We start from the raw sequence: 21,574 nt of genomic DNA, 5'->3' as shown, positions 1-21,574 counted from the left end.
TCTTTAAGCTCCCACTAGTACCTTCATTGGCTAAACTCAAACAGAAGCCAGAGGACAAGGAAAGATAAAGTGAAGGGAGACAACAGATGAAGGCAATGGATTTTAAAGATAACGATAGTAGCAAACACTTGTTGAGCATTTACTATGTTCCAGATACTGTTAGAAATGCAATACACATATTAACTTATACCCACAACAGCCCCATGAGGTGAGTACTGTTACTATCATCCCCATTTTATAGACAGGGAAACTGGGGCACAGAGTGGTTATGAAAGTTTCCTAGAGACACAAAAGTAGTAAGCAGCAGAAGAGCCAGGATATGAAGCCAAGCAATCTGGCTCCAGATTCCATACTTTTAACCTTTATTCTAGGCTGTTCTTTAAGAGATGTTTGTGTATTAATGGAAATAATTGAATAGGAAGGTAAAAATTAATTGCAAAGAGAAAGAGAATAATTATAGTAGCATATTTTTTGAGTAAATGAGGAGAAATTAGGACACAATTTGTCATGGATCTTCTCCATTTGCTCTTCCAGATCATCTTTCTTTCCTTATCTACCCTGTTCTGTGCCCTGGGAGGCTGACTTCAACAGACTGTATCATCCAGCTCCCTTGTCCTCTGGCTTCCAACTGAGATCCGCTAATGGGAGGCACCAGCAGGAGATCAGAGAAAAGAAAAAAGAGAGGTTGGGATGGTTATTCCCCCAGCTCCCTTAATAGACCATGAGCTCCATGGAAACAAGTTCCCCACCTCTCTTGTCACTAACATTCCGGAGCCTAATGTGGTATCTTAGATAGTAGTTCAAATATATTTTGTCAAATGAAAGAAATTTAATGAAGAACTATTCCATGTCAGACACTGGCTGAATTATAACCAGTCCCTGCATTCAAGAAGCTTGCAGTCTACTAAGGGTGACTAACATAACCAGTTAACAATAGTACAATGTAATAAGTGCTGTACCAGAAATATAAACAAGTATTATAGGAACACAAGGGAGAAAGTGATTAATTCTGCCTAAAAGTAGGAAAAGTATTAAGGAAGTTTTTAACCAAGTAGTAAATACTCATTTCCTTGGGGTGGATTTTTATACCATGAAAGAATGTCTGTATCATGTTCTAATAATTTTATTAGTTCCACATTTCAATAGAACATATACTCTATTGACCTTTTTTTTTAGATATTATTACCATGCTATTTCAGGACATGTTGACAGGGCTTAATCCTAAAATATTATTTTAGAATCTTCTATATATTTTTGTTATTATGAATATCAATTCCCTGAAAGTACTTCAACTCAAGGCTATATTAGTAATATTAATAAGTTTGCTATAGGAAAACTTAGAACGGAAAGACCTATTGTATTCTGTCTTCTTTTGCCAACTGCCACATACTAGTTATAGTGATCAGTACCAAATTTTCATTTATTGCATACCTAGCAGAAATGACCAGATACTTCCATGCTCCCAACAAAGCTTTGGGGTTACACTACCTTACTGTGTAGAGAAGTCTCATACGCCATCAAAATAAAATATTTTTTTTTATTTTAGCTATAGCACAAGTAAAAGCATCCTTCACTTAGCAACTAGCTTTATAAGCATCCAAAGCACATAAATTTAGTTAAATGGTGCCATCTGGTGACATAAATCTTACAGTAAATATACAAAATCCAGAGCCAACAATGGCATCCACCCAAAGTGTCAAATTTAACTGAAGAAATACTTGACCCTGTCTGACATGAAACACACAACTAATCATACTCAGTATATGGCAGTTTAAAGAAGGAAATTATAAAAATTGAGCCACATTTTATGCTTACCAGTCTTGTTTGTCAAGTTTACCTTCAAACTTAAAGACTTAAAGTCTGGAAGAGACTTAGGTTTAATGTAATGCCTTACCCAACTCCAAGAGGACATTTTATTTTATTTTATTTTTTGGTGGCTGGCCGGTACAGAGATTGGAACCTTAGACCTTGTTGTTATAACACTGCACTGTAACCAAGTGAGCTATAGAGGACATGTCAAAAGCATACATATCAAGAACACCTCGAACCCCTGTTCTAGTAGATCTATTTCCTCACTCTCTTTTGGACCTTTATGAATTTGTATAATTTTCAACACATTAAATGCCACGTCCTTAAGAAAGCTTTCCCTGATTTCACTGCTAAAGTTAAGCCTCTCACTCATAGCACCCTTTACTTCTCCACTGTAGCACTTATCACAGTTGTAAATATTTGTTGTAAATGGGTATTATAAACAAATCAGTAAGAAAATAGCAGACCTTAGCATCTAAGAATTTAACTTTCACTGTTTTGACCAGTCAAGACATTGGAGCCAGGGCTGCCCATTGCACCTGGTATGCACAGGCAGGGAAAAGCCCCTGGCTAGTCTGCCCACCACCTGCACAGAAGGAAGAACCTAGTGCCACCCACAGAAACCAGAAGGCCCCACACCACTTCTGAAGAGGTGATCCACAACAGCCACCACCACAGCTTCTACTGCTTCAAGGATTGCTAGTTGCCATAATAGCAGCCACAATCACCACGCAGGTGACCTACCACATATCCAACTGGACTGACATAAGGAGAGTCACCAGAGGATCCTGGAAAAAAGAGAACAAAGTATTTCTCCTCAAAGTCCACTCCAGAGAAACAGAAGCAGCAACTGATCTACCAGCTGACCAGAAACCAACATAGAGATACTAGAAAAATGAAAAAACAAGAAAATACAACAGCAGCAAAGGAATACAGTAATTCTCAAGTACAAGGTACTAAAGAACAAGAAACCCTTGGAATGACTAAAAAGGAATTATGAGTAACAATCCTAAGGAAACTTAATGAGATTAGAGAAGACTCGGCTAGACAACACAATGAAATGAGAAAAAAATATCCACAATCTGAAGGAGTATATTTACAAAGAGATTAATATCTTAAAATAGAATATGGCAGAACTCTTGTAACTGCAGGAGTCATTCAATGAAATAAAAAAAAAACTGAGAGCTCAAGCAGCAGATTAGAGCAAGCAGAAGAAAGAATTTTATATCTAAACAATGTTCTTTATGAAACAACCTAAGCAGATAAAAAACAAATTGGAAAAAAGAATTTTAAAAACTGAAGAAAGTCTAAGAGAGCTACCTGACAACCTTAAGCACACAAACATTTGAATCATGGGTGTTCCAGAAGGGGACAAGAAAAGTAAAGGTTTTGAAAATCTATTCAATGAAATAATAACAGAAAACTTCCCAGGTATAGAGAGAGACACAAACCTTCAGATCCAGGAAGCTCAAAGATCCCCAAACAGATTCGGTCCAAAAATATCCTCTCCAAGACACATTATAGTCAAACTGGAAAAGCTCAAAGACAAAGAGAGAATACTAAAAGCATCAAGAGAAAAGTATCAAGTCACTTATAAGGGATCCCCCTTCAGACTAACAGCAGACTTCTCAACTGAAATTCTAAAGGTGAGAAAAGAAAAGGATAATATAGTCAAAATACTAAACAAAAAAAAACTGCCAGCCAAGAACACTATACCCAGCAAGGCTATCCTTCAGATATGAGGGAGAAATAGTGAATTTCCTGGACAAACAAAAACCATGGGAGTTCATCACCACAAGACAAGCCCTGCAAGAAATTCTCAAGGGAGTCAATAATCACTATCATGAACACACAGAAAGAACAAAACCCACTGGTAGAATAAAATGGCTAATGAGAAAGAAAAAAGAAAATAAATCTTACCACCTCAAAAAACCAACAAATATTGAAGATGAATAATAAAAGGGGAAGAAAGGAACAAAAGATATTTAAAACATCTAAACAAAAAGCAATAAAATGGCAAGAGTAAGACAATACCTCTTAAAATTACAACACTACATGCAAATGGATCAAACTCCCCACTCAAAAGACACAGACTGACAGACTGGATTAAACACTAGACCAAATTATAAGCTGTCTTCAAGAGACCCATCTCACCTGTAAAGATGCACATAGACTAATAGTAAAGGGGTGGAAAAAGATATACCAAGCAAATGGAAAGTGAAAACAAGCAGGAGAGGCTTATATAGGATAAAGTAGATTTTAAACCAAAAGCCACAAATGAGACAAAGAAAGCTGTTATATAATGATAAATGGACCTGCCCAGCAAGAAGATATAACAATCCTAAATACATGTGCACCCAACATTGGAGCACCCAGATATGTACAGCAAACACTATTAGACCTAAAGAAAGAGATAGATCCCAATCTGGTAATAGTGGGGGACCTGAACACCCCTCTCTCAGCACTGAACAGATCATCCAGGCAACAAACCAACAGAGAAACACAGGATTTAAACTACATTTTAGACCAATTGGACCTGTCAAGTATCTATAGAATATTTTATCCAACAACTATAGAATATACATTCTTCTCAAAAGCACATGGAACATTCTCCAGGATAGACCACATGTTAGGTCACAAATCAACTCTCAACAAATTTTAAAAAATCAAAATCATCTCAAGCATCTTTTCAGATCACATTGGATTGAAACTAGAAACTAATAACAAGTGAAATTCAGGACACTATACAAATACATGAATATTGAACAACAGGCTCCTGAATTACCTATGGATCCAAGAAGAAATTAAACAAGAAATCAAAAAATTTCTTGAAACCAACAAAAATAAAGACACTTCATATCAAAACCTGTGGGATACTGCAAAGCAGTACTAAGAGAGAAGTTTATTGCAATTAACACATCAAAAAAAACAGAAAGATTTCAAATAACCAACCTAACACTACGCCTCAAAGAACAACAAAAAACATACAAAAGATCAGTGAAACAAAAATTTGGTGTTTTGAGAAGATAAACAAATAGACAACCCATTAGCTAGGTTAACAAAAAAAGGGAGAGAGAAGACCCAACTAACAAAAATCAGAAATGAAAAGGGAAACATTACAACCAATAATACAGAAATACAAAAAATCATTAGAGATGATTACAAACAAATACACATCAACAAATTTGAAATCTGAAAGAAATGGATAAGTTTCTGGACACATACAAACTACCAAGACTGAACCAAGAAGAAACAGAAAATCTGAACAGACCAGTAACAAAAAACAAGATTGAAGCAGTAATCAGTAGTCTCCCAACAAAGAAAAGGCCAGGACCAGATGGCTTTACTGATGAATTCTATCAAACCTTTAAAGGGGAATTAATATCAATTCTCTTCAAACTACTCCAAAAAATTGAAACAGAGGCCACTCTCCCAAACTCACTCTATAAGGCCAGCATAACCTTGATACCAAAACCAGACAAAGATGCAATAAAAAAAAGAAAATTACAGGCCAATATCTATTACAAACATAGATACAAAAATCCTCAACAAAATACTAGCAATCAGAATACAGCAACACATCAAAAACATTATACACAATGATTAAGTGGGATTCATTCCAGGTAGACAAGGATGGTTCACTATACACAAGTCAAAAATGTGATACTCCACATCAACAAAATCAAAGATAAAAACCATGATTATGACACAGAAAAAGCATCCAATGAAATTCAACATCCCTTCATGACAAAGGCTCTCAGCAAATTAGGTACAGGAGGAAAGTATCTCAACACAATAAAAGCAATATATGACAAACCCACCATCAGTATCATCCTGATATTGAAAGCCGAAAGCTTTTCCCTTAAGAATAGGAACAAGAAAGGATGTCCACTCTCACCATTCCTATATAACATAGCATTAGAAGTGCTAACAAGAGCACTCAGGCAAAAGAAAGAAATAAAAGGCACCCAGATTGGAAAAGACAAAGCCAAACTGTTCCTGTTTGCGGATGACATGATACTAGATTTAGAAAAACCTAAAGGCTCTACAAAAAAACTCTTAGTGCTGATTAACAATTTCAGTAATGTTGGAAGATACAAAATCAACACCCAAAAATGAGTAGCAATTTTATTCTCCAATAATGAACTAGTAGAAAAAGAAATCAACTAAGTAAGCCTATTAACAATAGTCACCAAAAAAACAAAATACATAGGAATCAATTTAACCATGGAGGTAAAAGATTGCTTACAACAAGAACTACAAATCACTGTTGAAAAAAATTAAAGAAGACACCAAAAGGTGGAAAAACATTCCAGGCTCTTGGGCTGGAAGAATCAACATTGTAAAAATGTCCTAACTACCCAAAGCAATCTAAAGATTCAATGTAATCTCCATGAAAATACCAATGATATTCTTCACAGAAATATAAAAAATAATCCTAACATTCATATGGCCAAAAGATCTCAAATAGCCAAAGCAATCCTGAGCAAAAAAAAAATAAAGCCAGAGGAATAACACTACCTGACTTCAAATTATACTAGAAAGCTACAGTAACCAAAACTGCATGGTACTGGCATAAAAATAGATACTCAGACAAACAGAACAGAATAAAGAACCCAGAAATCAACCCACATACTTACAGCCAACTGATCGTTGACAAAGGCAACAAGAACATATATTGAGGAAAAGATTGCGTCCTCAATAAATTGTGCTGGGGAAATTGGACATCATATACAAAAAAATAAAACTATACCTGCACCTCTCACCATATAGCAAAATCAATTCAAAATGGATTAAAGATGTAAGTATAAGACCTGAAACTACAAAACTACTAAAGGAAAATATAAGGGAAACACTTCAGGAAGTAGGACTGGGCAAAGACTTTACGAATAAGACCCCAAAAGCACAAGCAACTAAAGATAAAATAAATGGGATTATATCAAACTAAAAAGTTTCTGCACAGCAAAGGAAACAATCAACAGAGTGAAAAGACAATCTACAGAATGGGAGAAAATATTTATAAACCATACATCCAACAAAGGATCAATATCCAGAATATACAAGGAACTCAACCAACTTCACAGTAAAAAAACAAATAACCCTATTTTAAAATGGGCAAAGGAGCTGAACAGACATTTTTTGAAGGAAGACATACAAATGGCCAACAGGTACTTGAAAAAACTCAACATCACTAATCATCAGGGAAATGCAAATTAAAACTACATTAAGATATCATCTCACCCCAGTTAGTCTGGCCATAATCAAAAATACTAAGAAAAGTAGATGCTGACAAGGATGCAGCAAAAGGGAAACTGTTCTACACTGTTGGTGGGACTGTAAATTAGTACAGCCACTATGGAAAACAGTATGGAGGTTTCTCAAACAATTGCAAATAGATTTACCATATGATCCGGAATCTCATTTCTAAGTATATACCCAAAGGAATGGAAATCATCATCATGTTGAGATACATGCACTCCCATGTTCATCGCAACTCTATTTACAATAGTCAAGATATGGAACCAACCTAAATGTCCATCAACAGACAGCTGGATAAGGAAAATGTGGTATATATACACAATGGAATACTACACAGCCATGAAAAGGAATGAAATTCTGTCATTCACAGCAACACAGATGAGCTTAGAAAAAATTATGTTACATGAAATAAGCCAGGCACAGAGAGAAAAATACCACATGTCCTCACTCATAAGTGGGAGCTAAGAGAGAAAGAAGGAAGGAAAGAAAGACCACAGTGGTATGTTGGACGTATAGAGGGAGAGAACAGACCTAGGGTTACCTGGGGTGGGGTGGAGAGGAGGGAGAGAGAGGGGAATTGGGGAACTACTGGATGGGGGACAGGGGGAATAATGTGATTTGAGGTGGTGGGCATGCTGATAGTATTGATCTGATCACCACATCTTGGGCACAGGTGCTGATGGTCAGCTCTGTGCCCCATGAATATGTGTAATCAATTTTTTTTTTAAAAAAAAAAAAAAAGCCTTTTTAAGGTCCATAACATGTTATTTGTTTCACTCAAGCAAATGCTTCGAGGTTGACAGCAAGCATTACCTAGTGAGTGTAACTCTCACATATGACCCAGCAGCAGCATCTCAATGTAGCTTTGCTATACTCTATCCATAATAGCATAGGTAGAAACTATCATTAAGTTTTCTAAGAGTTAAAAAAAAATCACTTTAAACATTTCAAATATACTATTGCATTTGAAAAAGAAAATCAGATGTCATCATGATATTTGTCAATTTATGGATTCTCAAAGTACTCAAGATATGTCCCAGAATGATAATGGCTCATTTTATCTATAAATTAGATCTTTATAAAACCCAAGAATAAAAAAATGCACTGTCATATCTATCATATTCTCCCAAGTTTATTAATATTTATGTACTGTATTACTTTCCTTAAATGGCCAAATATCTACCCATTTAGAACACAAGTTCTCAAACTTTAGCATGCCTCAGAGTCACCTGGAAGGGTTATTAAAGCACTTTTTGCTGAGCCCTACTTCCACAGTTTCCGATTCAGTAAATCTAATGTGAAACCCAAGAATATGCACCACTAACCAAATTCACAGGTGACCGCTGCTGCTGGTCCAAGAATCACACTTTCAGAATTCTGTCTTTAATGATTAGAGTCAGTTGCTCCAAATTCACATAACGGTATGGGCCTTTACACTCACTATAATCTATAAAAAAATCCTTGACTTCCTTATGATCAGATGGCAAAAATTATACATTACAATTAATAATTAAGACCAAAAAGCCATGATGTTTTCAAATAGGTGTTATTTTGAAATAAAAATATTGCATTAGAATTACTATACTGGGAAAATATAGTAAATATAGAAAATATTTTTTTTTACTCATACTAAAATGTGATAAAACTCTTATATATATTTATTTTTTAGTCCTTACTGCCATTATAATGAAATAATTAAATAACTGCTTATTTAATGTCTGTTTTCCCCCACTTGTCCATAAGGGTAGAGACTGTCCTCTACAGTTTACTGCTGTATCCCTAGTGCTTAGCACAATGTCTAACACGTAACTGGTACTTTTAAAATAATTTGAGTAAATGAATAAAAATTTATTGAAGCCTATCGTTACTATTATCAAAGGTCCACATACTATATTCAATTTATCATAAGGCAATGTGGTAAGTGCTGTACAGTAATATGAACAAAATGCTAAGAGACATAACAAAAGGGCTGTTTAAATCTGCTAGCAAATAAGGATGTGGTAGAAAGCTCCAAGGAGATGATAAATCATGATATGTAGTATATCTCCTGTATATCACCTCTATTGCTAGTAATCTCAAATATCCAAAGAGTTCTCTGTTAACCTTTATGAAAATATAAAATATTCTATTTTAACACAGAGTCTGACATGTAAAGTTTAACAGTCTCTATTAAACAGGATGAGCACTTTTCTAAGATGTCACTACCAGTACAGTTTTAAGTATTACTATACTGCTTAAGTCTTTCCAAAAAATTCCCCCTCAATCTCTACAGAGAAATAAGAGAAAATAAATTAGATAAATAAGGCTAACAAGATTTTAGAAGGAGTTGAAATCTGTAAAATATATATGTATTTCTTTCATACTTTTATAAGTAATGACTAAAGAATAATACATAATTTGCTATAAATTAATAAAACAAAAAGCATTTGTGTTACATATCTGAAAATGAACTGACCCATTATATTATTAAAATACCTTACTGGCTACATGGACACACTGAGAAAAATAAAAATATTATAAAATAGTTTCCACAAATAATTACAGTGGTAATACAGATCCTTAAGTTTTCAAAGTAGAGCTAGAACAGAAGTATAAAAATAATAAAAATGTTTCATCTTGCTCTTTCATCGCCTAAACGAAGAATAAATAATCTGAGTGTCTTGAAAATCTGTTTTAGCTATTCTAAATAAAAGAGACATAAATTATTTTCTAAAATATCACGGAATTCCAATTCACTTATATTCCATTCTATAAAGTGTTGATATTGTACTCATCATAAAACTGTAATTATCCATTAGATAAATTTTTTTTTCTTTGTATTACCACAAGATGTCACCCTAAGCCTAACATCTAAATATGCATCTTCTTGCACATTGCTGTTTTAGGTATTTTTCTTTGTACATTAATTAACACCGTTTACTAACTTTCAAAAATTAAAGTGGATTTTTCTACTGTCAGTTATTAGTAAATGGAAAATCAAAACAAATAAGACAGGGACTCTAGAAGTAAGGAGGAAGAAAGTTAATCAAACAGTTCATCATTCTCCATGCTTATTAGATATCCTGCTATTTACCATAAAAGCAATCTATCTTACCATTGGATTTTATATTCATTTACTTTCTTTATTTTAAAAAATTTCCAAAATGAATGTATATTACTTTTATAATCACATACATTATATTTTAAAACTTTAAGAAACACAACAACTTTGCTATCATTTTCCACCATGTTAACACAGAACTCATTCATAAAATGCTTTTATGTACTATAATACTGATCACCGTTATGTAGACAGAATTCTGGTTCACCAAGATTATACCATCTAAGACATAGTAGTATTTTGTTTGTTTGTTTAAGTATTTGATGAAGGACCACAAAAGAGGATAGTATTCATTTTTAGAGTGATAAATTTTTATCTGCAGAGAGAGCGTTTGGTTTCCAGGTCACATGTAAATATTACAGCATATTTTGCAGTTAACAGTATTTCATTTTATTATCCACTTGTGTTAGTTTTTTCTGAATCATAATTCCCTTCTATTTCTATTGTTGAGAATCATGCAAGGTATCATTTCAATGTACTGGCTATCTGAGTATCAGAATAATAGATGTAGGCACTGTTTTCCATTACTTAAAGAAAAGAGGGTGAGGGAGGAATTGGTTCAAACAAAAAGCAAACTATAGACCATAAACAATGCCCTATTTATCAATGGCTCTTTACATACCCTTTTATAAAGATATAAATGCCCTTCAGGATGCACAAGGCTACATGGCTTTTCTTTTTTTTTTTTTTTTTTTTTTTTTTCCTTAAAGAAAATGCACAATGAGATCACTCAAACATTCAATAATAATAAATCGGTATTTAGCTAGCCAAATAGAACTCTATAGGAAATTATGTTTCATTGTATAATGTTGCTCCATTCTTTGCACTCTGGTTTATCACAAACGACTTTTAAAGATCAGCCAAAGCAATTCTATCTATTCAAAGCTGGGCATTGGGATTACTTACGTAACAGCTTTTTACAGATTATTGTTGCCTCTCATTTTATTACAGAAATTCAAACTACACTACAGTCTTTAAGCCAAGATATTTATCACGCGCACTTAAAATAATGGCCAAATGCAATTCTTTGTCACTCATTTGTCTTTTTATTCCCTAGGTAATGGTGTTACATTATCAAATGAATACACCATCAAAATATAGTAGAATTATCTAAATCCTCCAACAATACTCTTCCTAAATCAACTTCTCAAAAGCTCAAGCTTTCAAAAGAAACCTATTTAGATACATTGCCATTTAGTTAATGGCCTTTACTAATTATCAACTAAATTATACTATTTGTTTTGGGGGGGTGTTGAAGTTTTATTCTCAAAATATATCTAACACACACACACACACACACACACACACACACACACACACACACACACACACACACACACACACACACACACACACACACACACACACACACACACACACACACACACACACACACCAGGAAACTAAGATGTTATTTTACAGCACTTGCCTGCTTCAGTCTTTATGAAGAACACAATTCCAAGTTAATCGACAAGTTCCTCTCAACACTATTAGTTTTTAATTGAGAAATTTGTGGTTTAAAAATGTTTTCTAAAATACTATTCTCTGATAGGGTTTATTTAAATTCTGTAAGACTCCATTTAGAGTTGTTTTTATTTAATGCCAGCTAAGATGATTACAGTCATTTGTGTCCTTCATTCTTGCCAGGCACAATACAAAATTTAAAAGAAATTAACCCTCAGGCAAAATAATCCTATAAAGCTCTTTACTTCTATTTTTATTCAATAGACTGACTTTCAAATTTGCAAAATTTAATGGTTTTTAAAATTATACTCAAACTATGAAGTTGAGGATTTTATCAAAAGCATAGATATTTATAATAAAAACATAAATAAAATATTTTCAATATTAACCTCATATATTCCTATTTTTAGATTTTATATCAATATCCACCAGATCCAAAAAAGCAATACAAATGTCTAGTAGACTCAGTTACTTATTTAAAATGTACTGTTTAAACCCAGTAAAATGTATAGTATGAGTAGGGTTTTTTTAATTTGTTTAGTTATTAGGTTGTTTTTGTTGGGGGTGGGAGGATGTATTCATTTATATTTTTGCTAGTTTACTTTATCTTTTAAATACGAAAAAAGAATGAAAAGCTATCTATTTGCCTAAATGCAAAAGATGTATGTATAAAGACATACACAAATAAACCACATCCTTGATTTTCTTCACAATCTCTAATAAATAAGAAGATAAACATAAGGTTAAACATTGTGTGGTTAGATTCATGACAAATTGATAAGAATCCCAAAGCATTGAGATTTTCATTAATAAACTTCTCAATTCTGGATCATAAACTTTCCTAAGAGAAGAAAGGAAGATGTTTTTATTTTTAAGAAGAGAGTAAAAGTAAAACTTCTGAGTAGAATATAAATCATCATTTTCGTGAAAGACAATTCCTTCTCTAGAGAAAGGCAACTTCCTTCTCTAGCATATTTGACCTCAATTTTTTGCAACAAACTACTCAGATTTTTGTGTGCGTGTATAAATTTTCTGCCTACACAAAAACTGATTCAACACATATATTTTTCAATAACCTATTCTTTATTTCTATTTTATAGCATTCTTTTTTAGGTTAACCTTAAATAAGAAAAAGGAAAAAAAAAAATGAATCTTCCCTTCCAGTATCATGGAAAATTACTCCAGTTTGAAATTCAGTTAACATCTGGTTTTTTGACCATATTATTCAAACTATTAAGCCCAATTCTGACCATTAAGATGATAATTTTTATAATACATACCTAGCAAAGCTTGGAATAAGCTGCTCTTAAAGATACCCATCACCTTTTTAACAGCATTTTTCAACAGCTGCTCTTCTGGTTTCCTTAATTTTTTGCAGTATTCTTCCAGTAATGATAAAGCTCGGTCAGTATCTGAAAAACATGATTTTAAAATTCTACCTTACAGTCTTAGAAAAATAGTAAGCTAACATCAAACTATTCTATAGTTGTGTTCCCAATCTCATCACACAAAATAATAAAACTACTATCAAATACCATAAACTATCATATGAAATTGATTACACTCAAAACCTAATTTCAATAACCCACTTTTATTTCTATCATCCTGTCTTCCAAAAGAATCTCCAGCAGTGAAACAAATCAAAGTGAAGAATACGATGCTGGACAACAGATGTTCACATATTAGGTGTGATTCTGTCTTGTCAGAAAAACTATCTTAAAATTGATGACTTCCTGCAAACTAATGTACAGATTCCTTAACAGGACCTTTGAGGCCTCCTTCCCATGATCTATTTACAACCTCTATTTTCAGCCTTATTTCCCACTATATACTCTACCCCCTCCAGACACAGTGCCCAATTCATACTGGATTTCTCACTTTTCCCTTCCACTTCCCTCTACACACACACACACATATTTTCTCTACTGTTTCTACCTCTGCACTTTTCTTTGCTCCTACTGCTCCCTGTACTGGAATATCACTCCTCCATATCACTAACTTCCCTTAGAATCAGTGTGCTATATGGAAAAGGGTTTGTTGTCAGCTTGATCTGGGTCTGAAACCTACTTACTAGCTATAAATGAACTTTAACAAGTTAACCTTTCTGAGTTTCTGTTCCCTCACAGATATCAGAATTAAATAAGACAGTGTATGCACAATGCTTCACATAATGTCCTAGCACCTAGAGAGCAATCAATAAGTCAACTGAAAAATCCACTTTCCCTTTATTTAGACCTAATTCAAATGCTCTCTTCCATAAAGCCATCAATGATGGCTAAAATTAATCACTACCTCCCCTTCTTGTAAACCATTTTGACTACACAAATACTTAGGCATTCCTAACACATACCATGTTGTATTATGACTTCTTGAATACATGTCTTTAACCCTCACAAGACAAAATATCCTTCAAAAGGTCATCAAATTGACATGGCCTTTGTGTGTAGTAAATGATAATTGTCTTTAAATTTTAAAAGCCTTCTTCTCCCTCCAATCTACCACCTTTCAAAAATATACTAAATACCAATTATTATAACAAGAGTTCATATTTATTGAGCACTTTATTTCATATCTCCTCCTTTGCCCTGAACATTCCAACTTTTCTACCCCACAGTCATTCTCAGCAGATGATATTACTTCCTACTTCATGGAAAATCAGAAGACGACTTCCACAAGCTCCTAACATAATATCTACTGACTTACCTGTAACTACAGCCATATATTCTGCCTTTCTTTCTGTTACTATGGATGAAATACATGTGTTTCTATCTATGGCCAACTCCTCTACTTGAGCACTAGAATCTAACCTCTCTTGCCTACTAAAGGACATTGTTCTATCATCAATTGTTTTCTTCTCCATTCAACCATTTCTATCAGCATACAAATAAATTATAATTCAGTGATTTTTAGAACATTCCTTGACCTTTCATTTCTCTTCAACTAACTACAGACCTCATTTCTCTGTTCCCGTCTACAGCAAAATTCCTTGAAAAACTTACTATCTCCACTTCTTTTCCTTTCATTCTTTCTTGATGCCATTCTAATCCGACTTTTTTCTTATAATTTCACTAAAACAGCTCTAAGTGTCAAGGCCACCTATCATCTCCATATTACTACATCCAGTGGTCAATTCTCAGTCATCTCACTTGACCCATTAGCAGCATTTGATACTGTTGTACTCCTGAAAACACTTTCTTCACTAGGCTTCCAAGCAGCAGTGTTTTGGTAAATATTTAACTAATTCTCTGGGTTAAAAAAAAAAATGTGTGCACCTACACACATACATAAGTTTATTATATATTTTACTGATATAAGAATGTGTAGCACCCAGTCTACAAATAATAATAATATATGTAACATTTTATTATAAATTCCATTGGTCAGTTGATTCTCGAGAATATTGTTGATTATTGCCACAAATTCTTGTAATCAAAGCCAACTTAGAGTTGTAAATGATGAATGGTTTCAACATAAAAGTTGGTTGATTTTTTTTGTTGTTACACTAATGAATAAGATGAAAATAAAGCAACAAAGATGGTTTATGTGAAAACCTTCCTCCCTCATCAATTATGTGATATCTTTGCTGAATCAGATAATTATTTTTGACTAGTAGACAAATATTTCCTCAATTTCTGTACTAATCACAATTTAACAGCTGCAGACACAATTTTTTTTTAACTTGCACTTTCATTATTAACATTTTATCACTTTCTTGCCGGCAAAACAAAAAATCAAGCCCCAATTTGTAGCATTTGCAGTTTCTGAGGTGTAAATATTCCCATCGTGGCCAATTTCAAGCTACCAAAATGACATTACTGAACGTGAACCAGGGAAGAGATGCATAGCAGCACATCATTATATAGCTTTTCCACCATATATATATACAATAGATGTAAATAACTTCAAGAGCAGTGATGGTATTGAAGTGAAAAATAATTAGAAATTGATGAGTTTTAAGTGTTTTCTTTTGTTTCTTGCTTGTTTTTGGCAGCTGGCCAGTATGTACTTTTGTTTTTAATATAATTTATTTAAGTTTACGTATAATTTTTAAATGCCTGTGTTTCACAACCAGCTTGCAAATTTACTGAAAATTTAATGATAGGCTCTTACAATGTTGGTACAAGACAGCTCCAGCACACCACTCTTCCAGGGCAATACTCTCTTCTAGGTTCTCCTCCTACATCACAGACGCCCCTTCTCCATCACTTTTACTTGTTCCCCCTTATTTCTCAAGCCTCTGAACATCCTAAGACTTCTTCTCTTTATTCTTACTCCCTAGGAAAGCTCCTCCTTTCTCCTAGATAATCTTATTCAGTCTCCTAGCTTTAAATATTATCAGTACCCTCAAAACTCCCAAATTTATGTCTATAATGCAGAACTTTCCCCTGAATTTCAGACTCACATCCAGCTGAATACTGAACATTCCCAACTGGATGTCTGAGAAGCATCACAAACTTAATTTGTCAAAACTGAACTCCAAATCTTACCCACCCACCTTCAATATGCTTGTGCTTCAATGTTCTGCATCTCTTATCCTTACAATTGTTCAGGCCCCAATCCTTGGAGTCATCATTCATTCCTCTCTAATTCTTTACATCTAATCCATCAGTAAATCCTGTGGGCTCCAATATCAAATTATACACAAAACCCCACGACTTCTCACCACCTCCAGTGCTACCACACTGGCCAGCCCACCATCATCCATCCCCTGCATTATTGCAATAACCTCCTACTAATCTATATGCTGTCACCTTTGCCCTCCTACAGTCTTTTCTAAACACAGCATCCAGAAAGATTCCTTCAAGTCATAAACCAGATTATGTTACTCCTCAACTCAAACCTTCCAGTGACTCCCCATCCCACTCAGAACAAAAGTCTACCTTTCTGACTTCTCTTACACCTCTCCTCTTGCTCAATTCAGTTCAACCAAAGTGATCTCTGCTGTTTCTCAAATATGCCAAGAACTCTCCTACCTCAGGGCCTTTAATACTTGCTATTCTGCCTAAAACACCTTTCCCTCAGATATCCATAAAGCTTGCTCCCTCACTTCTTTCATATCTCTGCTCACATCACCTTAGCAGTAAGGCCTTCCCTAATACTCCTATATAATATGGCCAACTTCAAGCTTATCCATTGACAGAAGTGAGAATCCCAATTAGGCAATAGTGGATGGGGGAGGACATTGTGTAGTTCTCTTTTACCCAAAAAGGTTAGAAATATAAAAAATAAATGTGTATGAACAGGGAGCTCTCTCCAGTTTATTTTTTGGTTTTTGGTGGTTTTTTTGGCGGCTGGCAGATATCTGAATCCTTGACCTTGGTGTTACCAGCGCCGTGCTCTCCCAAGTGAGCCAACCAGCCAGACCCCTCTCTCCAATTTTAACATAAGTTATATTAACAAAGAATGGTGGCATGAACAGATGCTAATACATTTGTATAGAACTTTAATTTTTAAAAATGCTTTCATATTTTACCTGTATAATATTAACAACTTCGAATCAGGGACAAATATGTTAATCTCCATTTTGTCTATGATTAAACAATTAGCAGTTTCCCTGAAATGATAGTGCTTACTGATCTCACTTTCTAACCCATTCGTATGCACTACTTACTAATATAAGTAACCAATAACCAATAATACCGTAATCATACTATACTTCTCTCAGTACTTATGTGTATCATTGGGCTCTAATCACATGATTATCTCTAGTGCCTAAAGCTTTAGTCATTTTCATTCCTTCACCTGTTAAAGATATTTTTTTTAAACCTACAAAGTACCAGACACCTTTTTTCTTATCTCTCTCTCTCTTTTCACAATTATAATTTTAAGACTCTTTATTTCTGTATAATTTGCTAAGTAAGGGGGCTTTCATTCATTCATTCCACATGTATTTATTAACTACTCAGGAAAGATACTGTATTGACTCAAAGCAGCTAGATGTTCTCTAAACCAGCAGAGTTTATTTTGCCTCTCATCTCTGTATGAGAAAAATATGATACATAAAACAAAGTGCTAGAATATTAAAAAAAAAAATCAAATGTGATCGAGTCTTTTTTAGACAACTTAGGCTTTTGCATGCCAGCATCTAGTGCTGGAATTGTGGCTGCCTTCCTATGCTTCTTTTGATTATCAATAATGATAATCACCTGGTGGCTATTCCATTATGCTCTTCAACTTTCTCTTCTTAAATCCTTATTTCTGGTTAATGAAACCTTCAGCTTGTGGATGATTTAGAACTAGACACCTATGCAAAGATAACAAATTACACAAACAAACAAACAAAAAGAAACAAGATGACAAGAATCCAGTCATACAAACCCAAAATCCCTAGCCAAATCTCTATAAGTTGAATAAAGTGTGAAATTTAGATAATTATTCCAAAAAGTCAATTAATATTTTAATTGATGTTCAAACAACCAGGTTTATACCTGAATTTTTCACCTGAATTGGCGACATAATGGCTTCAATTCTCATATGTTCTTCAATAAAGGAAATCTACCTTCATGTAACTCCTAAATCTATTCAAAGAATGAAACTATATTTGGATTATCTGAGGGCAGGCATAGGAGGAAGTGGAGGGGGAAATAATTTTTTAAAATAGGAAATCTTTGCATGAAATATGCAACCAAAGGATATAGTGAATGTTACATAATCAAAATTATACTTAATCGTGTATCTGTTAATTAAGAGTCAACTCTATTGTATTTGGCTTAAGAATAGCATTGCCAGAAAGTTATAAATAATCTGGGACAGGTAACTTAAATTTGAAATGGTGATTGACCATAGTGCTAACAAATGAACTTTCAGAAAGAAGAAAAGGGTGATACATAAAATCATTTGCCATGGCTAAAAAGGGGAAGAATTATAGAATATAAGATCAAAGTATAATAGAGGAAAGGGTAAATTTAATACACAAACAAATCTTAAGAGCAATGCATTTAGAATAATTAAATTCCTTTACATAAATTTACTCAATATTTTTACAGTTTAAAAAGAATTTTTACATGCATTATCTGATTCTCACCATTGATGTTATATTATGCCTATTTTACATAAAACTGAAATTCAGAGTGGCTTGTCCGAGATCACAAAGCTACTAAATAACAGATTTGGAGCTTAATCCTAAAGCTTCTGATTCCAAGTATAGTGTTCTCTCCACAATACCATCCTTAATCCTCCAGAAATAGAGTTGAGCATATTTCTATGAAAAAAAAATAATAAAACTTGGCCAATCAGATGCAAATTGAGTTTTAGAATCTAGGATTAAATGTTGAATCACTAATTTTTACACGTTTATTAAAATAAAAATTGTATTAATAACATATAAATAAAAATGGCCCTGCCTTAGGGCTCGTAGATTAGAAAAATAAGGTCTTCCATTCATTAATCAGGTATTTATTGTGTATCTTCCTATGTTTCAGAGAGTGGGAATTCAATACTGAACAAGACAGGCAATAGTCTGCCCTCACAGACATTTTAGTCTGAAAATAAAGATAATTAAATAGGAAATTTCAATGAAGTAAATATTGTTTTAAAAGAGTGTAACAATGTTATAATAAGATGTGAGGTGCCATAAAGAAATAAGTTTATATCACATTAACAAGTTTGGCCTTATACCCAAGGAGGAATAACAAGCCATAGAAGATTTTTAAATGAAGAGGAGTATCACCATTTTTTAGTTTTAGAAAGATCACTTTAACTATGATGTGATATATATCAATTAAAACAATAACAATTAGGTTTTCTTTTCTTTTCTATCATTTTTAATAAATACAAGCAAAATGAATAGTAACAATTTTTATGATTACTTATTAAACATTACAACTAGAAAATTAAAATATTTTATCATTTTATTAATATTTTATGCTTAATTCTTATTGTTCATGTTATTGTTTTTGTTATTTTGCAAATCTAGGATATTAAATTACTCTTGCACCAGGACTTCAAAATGAAGTTAATATTAAAATTTACAGTTCAAGATGGTATGACAAAAGTGTCATTTAATTACTAATAATATTAGCTAGCATTTGTTGAGCAATGCTAAGCATTCTGCATAAATCATTTTATTTAATCTTCACAAGAAACCTAAGAAATACTATTACATACATTTTGCAAATGAGGAAACAAACTGAGAGAAAGGCAGGAATTGCTCACGGCTACAAAACCAGTAAGTGCTGGAACCAGAATTCAAACTCTGGTCTAACACCAAAACTCATACTTTTGAGTATTATGTCATATTGCAACTTGACTTCCTGGAAAAAAAAAATCAGTGTTTCTCTTTTCCATAATTGTCCTTAGCAATTATACTTTACTTCTCTCCTCAAAAAAAATCTTTTTAATGTATTTCAAGAAACACTTGTTGATTAAGATATTTCTCCTGTTGAAACAAAAAGACATTAGTATAAAATGGTATATTTATATTACTCCTTTCAAACAAGCCATGCTTTTGAATTTTCTATAGAACTGTTAAGGAGAAGGACGGGAAAAGTGCAAGGCTAAGTAGCAATAAATAGAAAGGAAGAAGTCAGCAAACTGCATCTTCAGCTAAATATTGAAATATGCATTGCTCCAGTTGTAACAAACTAGAAAATAAATAAATAAATAAAACTTGGAATTTAAATAGTGGAGAAAATGTCTGGCCACGCTTAAAGCAAACCTGAAGACTGCAATCACTTTATATACATTATATGGTTTATAAATTACTTTACCATCTTTGGAAGAGAAATAATACTCATAAGAAATGTTATAACCTGGACAAAAAAAAAAAAGTACACTATTGCATTCCCTATCTGTGATCAGATGTGTCATTGCCATATCTGTAGAGGCTTGTTCCAGAAGCTGACCAGGAAGCTGAACCCAAACCACTGATGGAAAGGAACTCTGACTCTGAACACAACTTTTCTACTCCTTGGACCAGAAAAAAAAAAGAGGGGTTTCTGATGATAAACATTTGTGTAGTACTTTCCTATTTACAAAATAATTTTTACATGGACTCGGTATCTGATTTGATCCTCACAATAATACTAAGAGGTATTATTAGTACAATCATGTTTTAAGATGAATAATTTGAAGCTCAATCTGTTGATTTTCCTTAGATAATTTAGGTAGCTGATGGTAAAACTAGATTCCAACCCTGGCCTCTCCTCCAGTACACCATGATGCCATTCACTCGTTCAAAGAACACCACACTCATACAGTGAAAAGAGCACTGGACAAACTTCTGGTTCTAATTCTATCACTAATTAGCTTTGTAAAAGTGAAGTTCACATACATTATCTCAGCTGATGAAAAAAGGAAACAACATATAGTAAGAAAGAAAAAGGTATTAAACCTCTTTTTAAAAAGGAAACTGAAGTTTATAAGGATTACGGGATTTTCACAAAGTCATCTGGTAGCATCACCATAAGAAGGCATGTACACTCTACTGCCTGTGTGGGAGATTGGCACTTTGAGATATTAATTTTTTTCTCTCCCTAAATTTTCCCATTTCTTTTCTTCTCATTCAAGCAGATAACTGGTTCTGTGCTTTATTCCCTCAGGGGAAGTATGTGCCAAGACAGGAAACAGAAGGGACTTTTGAATTATTCCAGTTTTGCTTTCCAAAAGCCAAAGCCCTCAAAATAAAAGAGTTCATTACAGAGATGAAAAAGAGAAATTCTCAGGTAAAGGCAGAGAAAGGAACTTCTCCTAGCCCCTCCCTATTCTAGAAGGAGGTTTTCTCAGCTGGAGAAAACCAAGAGAAGTCTTTGGATCCTGAGGCAGCAAGAATCTAGGCTCCACTTACTGGCGGCATTGCCTGAAAGGCAGCAAGACCCCAGAGAGGAATGACATTATAATGCATCTAGGCAAACAAAAACACAGAAATTCCAGAAAAAAGTAATATCCATGACTTTGTAAATCTCTGCCAGACCAGAGAGAGTTATCAATAACTCATATCTCAGA

General features: G+C 33.7%; 1 protein-coding gene across 1 annotated transcript in view; it reads right to left on the bottom strand.

Annotated features, from left to right (window-relative positions):
* DLG2 (discs large MAGUK scaffold protein 2) overlaps positions 1 to 21,574 on the bottom strand; it is a 2,032,915-nt gene that overhangs the window by 2,004,799 nt on the left and 6,542 nt on the right. Inside the window, exon 3 of the mRNA XM_063094161.1 lies at positions 12,913 to 13,044. Coding sequence (XP_062950231.1) covers positions 12,913 to 13,044 — 132 coding nt within the window. The remainder of the gene's footprint in view (positions 1 to 12,912; positions 13,045 to 21,574) is intronic.

Source organism: Cynocephalus volans, chromosome 4 (genome assembly GCF_027409185.1).
Source record: "Cynocephalus volans isolate mCynVol1 chromosome 4, mCynVol1.pri, whole genome shotgun sequence".
NCBI lineage: Eukaryota > Metazoa > Chordata > Mammalia > Dermoptera > Cynocephalidae > Cynocephalus > Cynocephalus volans.
The sequence above is the reverse complement of the archived record's forward strand: the minus strand, read 5'-3'. Positions and strand labels throughout refer to the sequence as shown.